Source organism: Oncorhynchus gorbuscha, linkage group LG03 (assembly GCF_021184085.1).
Source record: "Oncorhynchus gorbuscha isolate QuinsamMale2020 ecotype Even-year linkage group LG03, OgorEven_v1.0, whole genome shotgun sequence".
NCBI lineage: Eukaryota > Metazoa > Chordata > Actinopteri > Salmoniformes > Salmonidae > Oncorhynchus > Oncorhynchus gorbuscha.
In genome coordinates, this window is record NC_060175.1 from 87,402,444 (window position 1) to 87,414,535 (window position 12,092).

General features: G+C 39.8%; 1 protein-coding gene across 1 annotated transcript; it reads right to left on the reverse strand.

The window, feature by feature from the left end:
• Positions 1-1,709: 1,709 nt before the first annotated feature.
• On the reverse strand, positions 1,710-3,289 carry LOC124022728 (CCAAT/enhancer-binding protein beta-like). Its single transcript, XM_046337424.1, has one exon. The coding sequence runs from the start codon at positions 3,088-3,090 to the stop codon at positions 2,206-2,208; it is 885 nt and encodes a 294-aa protein (XP_046193380.1). The 5' UTR covers positions 3,091-3,289; the 3' UTR covers positions 1,710-2,205.
• Between the last annotated feature and the right edge of the window lie 8,803 nt (positions 3,290-12,092).

Here is a 12,092-nt window from a genome sequence, read left to right on the forward strand (position 1 = left end):
TGGAACAGGAAGATGTTGTTGAGCAATATACTCTGTTTCCATTATGGGAAGTTGTGTTGTGAAATTCACGATGTTCAAAACATTGTATTTTCTCTTTTATGTGATACAAGAAAGGATGACATTGTTAAAATGTACTTGGAGTAATTGGGTTTAGTAGCAAGAAATACATAAAGCACTAGCACACACACACAATTTGCTCTCTCTCTCGAAACACCCTCCTTTACAAACCTCTGCCCTGCATTGTCACGGGTTTTCTGTAGTTCTCTAGGGATCATCTCCTGTCCCATTACCAGGGTAACTCTTGATGGGCAAGTTTGATAGTATTTTCAGTCATTTACACTGCCTTGCATTCATGTGTAGAAATGGTAGTGTATTTGACCAGTTCCACTTAGACCAGTTATTCGATTAAACTAAAACTAAACCTACTGTATATAATCTTACTGAACAAACTGGACCTTTGGTGGATGATAGATTATCAAAGAGAATCTGTTCCACATCCAAAATCACTCTTCTCTTTGGCACATTTCATAGGCTACATATTAAAGTATACCATTTGATATTTGAGGCTGGCAGGTTATACACATTTTAAAAAAACTATTTGCAGGACGGTGGTGGTGTGTTTGGGTAAAAGGTTAGTTGTTGATTAATCTTGGACTGTGAGGCCTTGAACCCCTCTGTGGGTCAGTGGACCCACCAGACTATTGACCGAGGTGTGTGCTTAAGATAATGGTGACATTTGCTAGTTGGGTGAAAAAGGCTCAGTTAGTATGTCTTCTTTCACCAATACACTGCTGTTGAAATATTGTTTTACTGAATCACACTGAAGTAATACTGGTATTTTAGGTTCTGGTATTTTAAATAACTATCATTAGATTAAAATGTGTCATCACATTCCAAATCAATCATCAAATTTAAAATCATATTCCAAATCACACAATATCATAACTTAGAATTTTTAATAACTATCATTAGATGCAAATGAGTCATCATATTCCAAATCAGTTGTTCATGGGTCTAAAATAAGAGATAGGCCTAAATGTTACCTTAAAGGCCCAGTGTAGTCAAAAACATGATATTCCTCTGTTTTATATATATTTCCACACTATGAGGTTAAAATAATACTGTGAAAATGATGATACTGCCCCTTTAGTGTAAGAGTTGTTTGAAAAGACTGCCTGCCTGCAATTTCAGCCTGTTTTGGTGGGAAGGAGTTTTGGCCTGCCTGGTGATGTCACCAGGCAGGCCAAAGTAATAATAATAAGGAATAATAATAATAAGGAAGAGAATTCCAAAACCCTCTGCCAATAACAGCTAGTTTTCCATTTTTTACCCTCCCCACTGACCAGTCCCAGACAGTCCTAGTCAAATTTATTGCTTGAGAAATTGCTATTTGCTATGAAGCTATTTTTGTTTCTTTTTGACCATTTTAATTGAAAACAATCACAGTAAGGTATTTAATTGTTACGCAGAAATGATTTGATATTGAGATAAAAACGGCTCAATTGGACCTTTACGTTTGAGCTTATGTACACCTATAATCTTTTTATTCCCCGAGTTACTTATACCTTGAATTCTTACACATGTGAGCAAAGAGATACATAAATGGTCTATTTAATTCTGTGTATGTATGTGTGTGAAAGAGAGGAATAAATCAGTCAGGTGATCTACCACCTTTTTACCATCTCACAAATAAACACCATACAAATTAATAATATCAAAGTATAAATTGTTTAATTCAATAAAATATCAAGTACCATTTGTACATTTTCATCATATTAAGAGATTACTTCATTCATTGCCAATACTGTTACAAAGAGTTGCATCATACCTCTGCAGTGGGCTTTACAACTCTTCCCTTGACAACCATTGCTCCAGATAAGGACATTTATTTTTAAATAACAGAATATTTACCAATATTCAATATAAAATGCAAAACCCGTACAGAAATACTGCATACACAAAATTGTAAAGACAGAATGAAGGTGACATGTCAAGAATCATGAATAGTTGTACATTCGTTGCACCTTTACCCAATCACATCTTGTAAACTGTTGGTGGCTTTTTCATGTATAGATACTGTACACAAACGTAACATCCTGGAATAACTTTTTCACATGTATGGCACCGCGATAAATGTTTTTTTTTTTAAAGTCAGTGCCTGATCAAGTACCGGTTTCCAGTGAGAGGTGTGTTGGCATTCTGTGGCTAACACTGACCGGTGGCAGAGAGCAAGTTACGCAGAGTGGCAAGCTCTCTTGACAGCTGCTCCACGCGTTTTTGTAAACGGTCATTCTCTGCGGCCAGTTCCAGCACTTTGTGTTGCGTCTCCATATTGCGTATTTTGGCTTTATCCCTGCTCTTTCTAACGGCAAGGTTGTTTCTCTCCCGCCTCTGCTTATATTCCTCACTGTCCTTTTCCAGTCGCTTCTTCCCCTTGCCACCAGATGACATTTTCCCGCCCTGCAAAGGCGACCTGCCTTTACCTGAAGGGGCAGGTGTGCCGGGTGGACTTGAGGAAGACGAGGACGCAGTGGAAATGTTACCAAGGCTGCCACTTGGAGTCGACTGGTAATGAAGATACCTCATGTCGTAGCCAGACGAACCGTTGTTGTCCATTCTTTGGTGCTCTTGAAGATCGTCTCTTTCACCGGTTTTAAAGTGGTTCCCAAGAAACTCGGGGCTGAACACCGTGTCCACACGGGTCTCCTGCAGTTCAGGATAGCCCAGGACGTATGGCTCCCTAGGGTTGGCGTGCGCACTAGTCTCCCGCTCGTTGAGAGAGATGTAGTTTCTGTAGTTTTGTTCTAATGATGAAAGTCTCTTTATCCTGCTTTCCTCGGCAAGGAAACTAGCGAATACGCCTCCCCCTCTCTGCTGTGTTTCGTTGTGTGTTACTAGTTGACAGTGCGCAGCAGCTGGATCCAAGTAGTCGCTGAAATCAATTGCTTTCTCGTGCTCGGCTATGCCAAGCTCCGTCATCGAGCCGTCAACGCGCTGCTTGCAAGTGCTGTTCTCGCTAATGGGACTGATAATGCTGTTTCTACTCTGGAAAGCAAAGCAATCCCCGTCGTAGAAGCCGGCCACTTCCATGGATCTTAACACCCGCCGAATTGCGGGAACATTGAAATCTGGGGCACCCCGAGGTATTGGCTACAAGCGTAATTCTGGCTGAAAACACTCAAGTAACTTGGCACACGACGACAAAATGTCACTGTGATAATATTCAGTTATTGAAGAAAATAAACTTGAAGAATAGATGAGTAATGCAGCAGAGAGAGTCTAGGAACGGTTTATATATAGGCTAGTGTGAAACTGAATGGGCGGAGCAAGCGTGATAAATCCCCTAACTACCGGTAACCTGTTCCCACTTGATTTCGGAGACTGGTTAGTTGTTTAGCAACAAAATTTATGTGTGCAGAACTATGAGGCTAAACACAGGGGGTTGGCTTAGACTGTTGACAACATGTAGACTATATTCGTCTCCAAATTTGCATTGAAAATATAAATACATTTGCACAATGAGCACTTGTTTCTCAAATACAGAGTTACAGTTGTTGGTTAGCTAGCTAACGAATTTTAAACATATTAGCATTGCCATGACCATAGCTGTGGGAAGTAGAGGTGCTGAGGGTGCTGCAGCACCCCCCCCCTTGAAAAATCTGGATAAAAGATTTTCACAGAAGTAGTGCATATTAGTGGACCGATATAGCTATTTCCAGCACGGGCAAACTTTTTTTTCCTGAATTGTAATTTTAAGAGGTGGACCTTAGAAAGGCAGAAATTCACAACTAGTCTATTAGTATACGCCTAAAGTAATAGTTTACAGAGATTGGTTCAAAAACATGTACATTTGAGTATATGTATTTTAAATATTTATTTTCTGTGTATTTTAGTATTTTTCAAATAATGTGGAATTGACTTATTTTAAGTATTTTCAAATAATTTCCTATAAAAAGCCTACTATTTGAAACTTTTCTAAATTTCTTAATTACCGCTAGGACCAAACAGACCTGGGTTTAAATGCATGTAGTATCTAAATATTTTTATTTGAAAATACACTAAGCATTTTCAAATACATGCCAATACTTTCCAAGTGCATTTTTGAAAGACATTCCAATATTCAGCTACTTGTATTTTCCAATAAAAAATAACCAAATACTGAACGAAAATATAAACACAACATATCCAATGTCCAATATCCATGTCCAATGTTTCATGGGCTGAAATAAAAGATCGCAGAAATTGTCCATACACACAAAAAGCTTATTTCTCTCAAATTTAGTACACAAATTTGTTTACATCCCTGTTAGAGAGCATTTATCCTTTGCCAAGATAATCCATCCACCTGACAGGTGTGGCATATCAACAAGCTGATTAAACAGCATGCTCATTACACAAGTGCACCTTGTGCTGGGAACAATAAACGGCCAATCTAAAATGTGCAGTTTTGCTACACAACACAATGCCACAGATGTCTCTAGTTTTGAAGGAGTGTGGCACCAGTACTGTTGCCATAGAATGTAATGTTAATTTCTCTACCATAAACCACCTTCAATGTCATTTTAGAGAATTTGACGGTACATCCAACCGGTCTCACAACTGCATACCCCATGTAACCACGCCTTCCCAGGACCTCCACATCTGGCTTCTTCACCTGCGGAATTGTCTGAGTAACAGGACCAGAAGAGGGATGTGAGGATCTTTTATAGAAAGTTTGAATTACATTTAATTCCACAATGCTCTCCATGACAAGGAAGCTGTAGTAGATTACCAATATATTTTGAAAGAGAGACCCTGGCCAAAATAGCAGCACCCAAAGTTGCAGACACATTTACAACATCAGACACAAAGCATTACAGTTTTTAAAAACATGTATTTATACATTGGGAAAGTGTGGTGCAACTAGGGGTCAAAACCTCGACAGCCCCCCAGATCATAGTGTTTAACTTAGTTTTAAACTTATTTAAAGGGGCAAGATCCTGTAATGTGCCTCTAATGTCTATGGCTGTCTGCATTTAAGCATAGGCCACATATGACCTTACTCACAGATAATGTTTTTGCCACTGTAGATTTCAAACAATTTGTAGAGATGATTGAATGATTTTATGAAATTCCACATTTAGAGCAGGGTGTAAATCCATTACCTGGCATGTTGTAACCCACAGAGTCAAAGCTTTCCATTGAGAAGACTGGGAAAAGCAACAATACTTTGACTTGTGGGTCAGATTTTGTAAAATGATCATTTGTCTATTGTGTTGTACATAGTTGCACACTGCCATCTATGGGTAGTGTAAACAACAATTAACTCATGACTAAATTCCCTAGATCTCTGCCTACTAGGCTTTGTAAAGCGTACTATCGGTCACTCACCCCAGTAGCTCCCCCCAAATGATCTATTGTAATAATGGTTTCATTTATGATCTCAAATAGGCCTAACACAGTTCGGTGAGAATTAAATTAAATTATTAAATTGTAAAAAGTGTACAACCATAGTGTTTTTACCTAACCAAAATCCTAATTTCAACATGTGACATGCCTTTATATTAAAGGCCTATCTCTCCTAATTGACCGTGATATTTGGCTACCATGACCTGGTACATGGAACAACGGTCCTTAACAGTCAAACCCAATAGCTCTCACGGATGGGGTCAGGAAATTCGTTCGTTCACCTCACTACCTAATTGGTTATTTGCGTGATTATGGAACTATGTACAACTCAACAATTGGCTGCTTTAGATTGCAAGGGTAATGTGATAGGGTTAGAAAAGCAATGTAGTTTTATAGCAGAATAAAAGGCCTGCATGATTTGCACCACGGAATAGTACGATTATTGCCAGAGCGGGCTGAGCTTGATCTCAAATTCATGAGCACCGCGGCATACACCTTCGCCAGAAGCAAGCGGCTTGCAAAACGAGCGCTCCTTATTTTTTGTAATGCCGTGTTTCTTGTGCTGAGTAGTTTCCACATCTGTTGGTTTCCTGACTGTGCAAAGGGGTGGAACCAGGAGTGGAACATGGTCAAAATGGTCAACGACAACAGGTGTGGGCAAGATTTACGGAGCACAGAGCCAAATGGACCGGCACGGAGTACGGCGCGGTGGGGTCCACAACACGCAGGTGCTCGGGAACTTGCAAATTTGTATTCGCCAGGTGAGGTAACCGCTATCTCTATTGTCAACGCCACTCAGGAATGTCGTAACCGGCTACATTTACAATGGTTCCACTTACATATCGGTTAGTCAAATTTGTTAAAATATTTTATTCATCAGGATCACGGGAAAGTAGTTAGGCATTTGAATAAGCCTACTAGTTGTTAGGTAATCGACTAGCCGGACTGTTCCCCGGGATAATTTGGAAATACAGAAATTATAACTAACTATGCTGTAAATCGGGCCTTTCCCAATTGTATTCTCCTGGTCTCCTCAAGCCATTAGGGGAGGGACCTCTGGCTTTGTCATCCAATTGGTTTTGAGAAGGAGAGGAGGAGAGGGGAAGAAGTGTGGCGAATGTAATTGAGAAAAGGCCATGGTGTCATGTTTTGTCATTTATTATCATGTCTTGTCCCTGTGCTCCCCATTCTATTCGTTTCCCTCTGCTGGTCTTATTAGGTTCTTTCCCTCTTTCTATCCCTCTCTCTCCCCCTCCCTCTCTCACTCTCTCGCTCTCTCTTCTCTCTATCGTTCCGTTCCTGCTCCCAGCTGTTCCTATTCCCCTAATCATCACTTAGCCTTCCCACACCTGTTCCCGATCCTTTTCCCTGATTAGAGTCCCTATTTCTCTCCTTGTTATTCGTTTCTGCCCTGTCGGTTCCTTGTCTAGAATTCACCGTGCTGTGTTTGTGTATCGCCCTGTCGTGTCGTGTTTTCCTCAGATGCTGCGTGGTGAGCAGGTGTCTGAGTCTGTCTGGTTCAAGTGCCTTCCCGAGGCAACCTGTTGTTCACCTGCTGTTCAAGATCGAGTCTCCAGTTTGTCCTCGTCATTTCGAGTGAAAGTTGTGTTTTTTTGGATTGTATTTACTTTACTGGATTAAAGACTCTGTTTTCGCCAAGTCGCTTTTGGGTCCTCTTTCACCAGCATGACACATGGTGTCAAGAATGGACTCAAGTGGACCAAAGCTCAGTCATCATAAGTTAGTGGTGCATTAAGTGACTAGAGTTGATATGACTACAAAGTATTTCAAAGAAATCTAGCCTATGATGACAAATTACTTTACCAATTGAGCATGTCATTCTTTAAGTCTATTGCATGCTACTTTGCATGTTGCCTTTTGTACTTGATGCTTTTGACTGTTCTTTCTTTGCTTGACTCTTATTGAAAGACACTGAATGCATAGGTGCTGCTGTGTCCTGGCTCCAACATTTTACATGTGACCAGAATGCCGCTGTGTACTTCATGTGAAGGGGTGGTGGTCCCTAGGCATGAAACGTTGCAATACCTGCAAATTATGTAGGCAACGACATTTACGTTAAATTCCAAGTAGTCCCTTTACAAGTCAGAATATAGAATAAACTTCATTTGAATGTACTCTGCTGGTTGTTCATGGTGTTGGCCCTTCATTTGTTTGCAATTTGAGACAAAATATCCACAGGAAAGCATTATTAACCCGACTTCAAAAACGTTGGTCTCTGTGGTAATGAAGATTTATTTGCTCGAGACCAAAGGCATAAAACATAAGTACATGCATGTAATCGAAGTCTGTAGGTGTTTCCATCGGTTTGCATATGTGCAGGTGACATACATTTAAATGGCAGCACTGTCACTCTAATTTTGGGTAAACAGCACTTTCTTGTGGATATTCCATCCCAAATTGAGCGGCTGAAGAACCAACCTCACAGACGGCCATCAGAGTAAGTTGAAATGTAATTAAACATTCTGGCTTATAGGAAAAACTTACACAATTTTGCATTGCTATGTTTCAGACTGTATATTAAGTATTGGTATAAACGTCTGATTTTTAGGCAAGCTCCTCATTAGCTCTGGTCCAGTGTGTTATCTGCAGATGAGCCTCTGTTGAAGGCAAATGAGACATGTAAATTCCCTGGACCAGAGCTAGTGTAACAGTATAGACGTTACGTCCGTCCCCTTGCCCCGACTTGGGCGCGAACCAGGGACGCTCTGCACATGTCAACAGTCACCTTCGAAGCATCGTTACCCCATCGCTCCACAAAAGCCGCGGCCCTTGCAGAGCAAGGGGAACCACTACTTCAAGGTCTCAGAGCAAGTGAGTCACCAATTGAAACGCCACTAGCGCGCACCATCGCTAACTAGCTAGTCATTTCACATCGGCTACACTATCTCCTCACTGGCACAGTGTTGCCATGGTGTAAAGAGATTAACTTTGCAGGTACAGGGTACAAAAAGTTAATTCAAGAAACACTCATTGTGCAATAAACAGCAGGAGCATTCGAGTGTGCAGGTATCTCATCTTTTCTTTGATTGAGAGGTTATAACACTGGGTGTAATATTTTTGAAGACCATGACAAATGTCACATGTAGAGGGGGATAGTCGTGTGTTCGTAATTAAATAATGTCCAAGTTAACCAGAAGGGGACTAGGGTTCCAATTTGGGAACCCCCCCACGTTCAGCTGGAAGGTGGCGCATGGAACGCAAAAATATTCCTAAAAATATTTAACCTCCACACATTAACAAGTCCAATGGCTCAAATGAAAGATAAACACCTTGTTTATCTACCCAGCAAGTCAGATTTCTAAAATGTTTTACGGCGAAAACATAGCACATATTTATGTCAAACCACCACCGAAGACACAGCTAATTTGCATAGCCAAGTTGAAAAAAATATGCAATCAACAAACGCAGGATTAAAAGAAAAATAATGCACTAACCTTTTGAAATCTTCATCAGATGACAGTAATATAACATGTTACACAGTACATTTATGTTTTTTTCAATAATATGCTATATATATCTATAAATCTCTGTTTACAATGATGCATCGTTCAAAAAATGCTACTCAAATGTCCTGAGAAATGACGATAGCTCCGGCAGATAACGTCAGCTAACAAGGAATACACATCATAAACTTTGACTAAATATGCATGTTCTACATATATATATAGTTAGATGCAATCGCTGTGTTACATTTATTTTTAACGTTACAGGTTTCGTTCACTAGGCTATACTATGAGTCGGCGCTCAAAAAGTAGCATTATGGCTCCTCTATCTTGGAGTCCACAAAACCCAAATTTACCACATAAATATTCCCTTACCTTTGCTGTTCTTCCATCAGAAGACCTGGAAGGAATTATACTTACCAAAAACAGCGTTTAGTTTTGCAGTCTGTGTCTTTCGGTTCTCAAACACGACACATTTCGGTTGAAATGTAGCCAAAAGTCAAGTGGATGCGCACCAAAACGTCAAACTTACATATTATATGTCGACTAAACTTATCAAACTAAGTTCATAATCAAGCTTTAACATGTTATAAAGGTGTACAGCAATCGTGAGGACGAACAGAAACGCATGCATTGTATAATCGATCTTGGAAAAAAGACAGGACCGGAGCAGAGCGCGCATAAAACGTGAGTGCGCGATTCTCACAATGAGAAGCCCCATTGAAAGCTGAGATCGTGCTGAAGACAGAGAGACTGTTCCCAGACCTGTAAGTGCTTTTGAAGGGTGGGGGCGATGACGTCAAAGTTGGGCCAACTTTTCTGATGACGAGAGAGTTTGGGAGAATGACTGCCCTGAGAGTTCTGCTTTACATACAGACATAATTTAAACGGTTTTAGAAGCTTTAGAGTGTTTTCTATTCAATAATATTTTTTATTTGCATATATTAGCAACTTTTGACAAAAAAATTATGTTTACTATGGGCACGCAATTACTCCAGCGGGGGCAGTAGACAGCCCTATCCCCAACAGGTTTTAAGAGAATTTATGAACAGCCTGAAATCTGATAGCATTTCTTGCCAAGGTTGTTAAAACAAAAGCATCAGGTTAAGTATCAGTCAGACTACATAGGTATCTACTATACAGTTAATTTCCAACCATGGTTACTACAGCACACACAAAGCACTCATTTCAGGTAGTTTGCTAATTAAACCTCTTCTGATTACTCTACTGCATTCAAATAATTATTAGGCCATCATCACTGTGGCCTTAGTAACCCTTCAAATCCAGCTTGGCATGGTGGTTACAAGGCAGATATATTGGCAATATCACTGAATGGTAATATTGTGTTTGACCACATCCATGCAAACTTGGTATACAACTTCTGGGTTTATAGAAAAAAATTAAAAGGCATTTAAAAATAATGCTTTGTGTAGAAAAGTATGGCAAATTTGAGAATGAATGTGTTGATATTAGCAAATTTAAGACTGAAATAAAATTGGTTAAAAACAAATCATAGAAGCGTTACAAAATAGGTTTGGCAAATTGAGAAGTGAAATGAAAGGCATTTCTGTGAGTGTTAAGGCCATTTAAAAAAAACTACATGAATGCTATGTCCATCCAGACAACTGGATATAGACAAAATATGAGCCAGCACTTAAGGCAAATTAGGGTAGGCAGTCCTTGACATGTAAAGGACAACATACTGGGTCCATGCCCAGTGAGAGATACATTGTTTTTGAGGGGGAGATGAAGTTCTGCAAAAAGCAAGACTGTTTCCTTCAAGTATTTAGAGTTTCTCAGTCTTTGTAAAGTGGATGACAATTAAATGTTTGACGGTCCCTTATGGTGACAATGGCTTCAGTGTTACACCTCAAGAAAGGAGATCAGAAATATAGAGTAAGATGAGGATTTGAAAAAGTACTGCAATGTAGTAGTGTAGAAAAGGCCCATGGAGTTGGTGGAATACTCCTTTAATTCATTACCATTTACTCAGCTGGGCCAGGGGCGCTTTAATTAGGTCAGGTGGAAATGTCCTACAGATCTCAACTCCATAAAAGGAGGAAATTGCCATCGCCTGATCTCGCTGCTTTCTCTTCCCTAAATCCATCTGATCCAGAAGTTCTGTGCGTCCATGAATCCACGTAAGTCCACCGACTCTTACCTTTCATCTGAATGATCTGTTGTGATCGGGAGAGTGGGCCATTCAGTTATTGTTTATAGTTATCACCGCGGAGCGCGGCTTGGAGCGCACGCTTCAAACATATTGTGTAATGTGAATTGTTAATAATGACTGCTATGATTTGATCTTTGATTATGAATTTGATTGTATACATGTTATTTGTTTCCTTTGTGATGCAGCACAGACTACCAGTAAATATACCACTTTATGGTTAAAGGAATTCCTGCCTCAGTCTCATACATTCCTCTGTCACCTGACACGTGACCACCTGTTCACCTTCACTGTCAGTCATCCTACCTGTCCAGCAACCCACACAGATTTCACTAATCTTTCAAGTAGTGATTTCAAATAGCACTTCCCGCTCAGATTTTTAGTGGGTTAAGAAAACACTCCACCATTATATGTCCTCTCTGATGTTGTACTTATTCTGGGATAGTGTATGACCTAGAGGCTCACTCCCCTCAGTGAGCTTGTCCAGGAATGGGGTCAAGAGGGGGTTTACTTGAGATGGGAGTATCTAGAGTTAACATTCGTTATGCCATTGGATGAGGTAATGGTTCTGTGCTATGAAGTACCAGGAACGAGATTAGAACCTCGTCTTAGGGACCAAACTGAACGATAATTTATAGTGAATGTTATCTGGCTAAGGGATACTCCTTTCTCAATTATAAAGTCCCTTTGTGAAGTGTTCCTAAAATCTGTGGTTCATCATGTAGGTTGAGAGGGATGTCTATTGGCTATAAAGGATATTTGTACTTTTCTGTTGTGACTTTCAATGGTTCATTGGAGAAAGCTCATCATTGAAAGTCGAAGGCTATTGCAAAGCTCTTATTATTAAAAATGTAGTTTAAGTATAACTCTGATGTGTGAAGTTTGTTTCTCCTCATTTGGTAAATATAGAAATAAGCCACCACACCCTGCACATTGACTCTGTACACATTACCCCCTGTATATAGCCTTGTAATACTTATTTTATTGTGATTTATATTTTAGTTTATTTTCTAAATATTTTCTTGAACTGCATTGTTTGTTTAGGGCTTGTAAGTAAGCATTTCATTGTA

Bases quoted from the DNA above. Each gene is read 5' to 3' on its own strand.
- LOC124022728 (XM_046337424.1), bottom strand. From the start codon at position 3,090: ATGGAAGTGGCCGGCTTCTACGACGGGGATTGCTTTGCTTTCCAGAGT.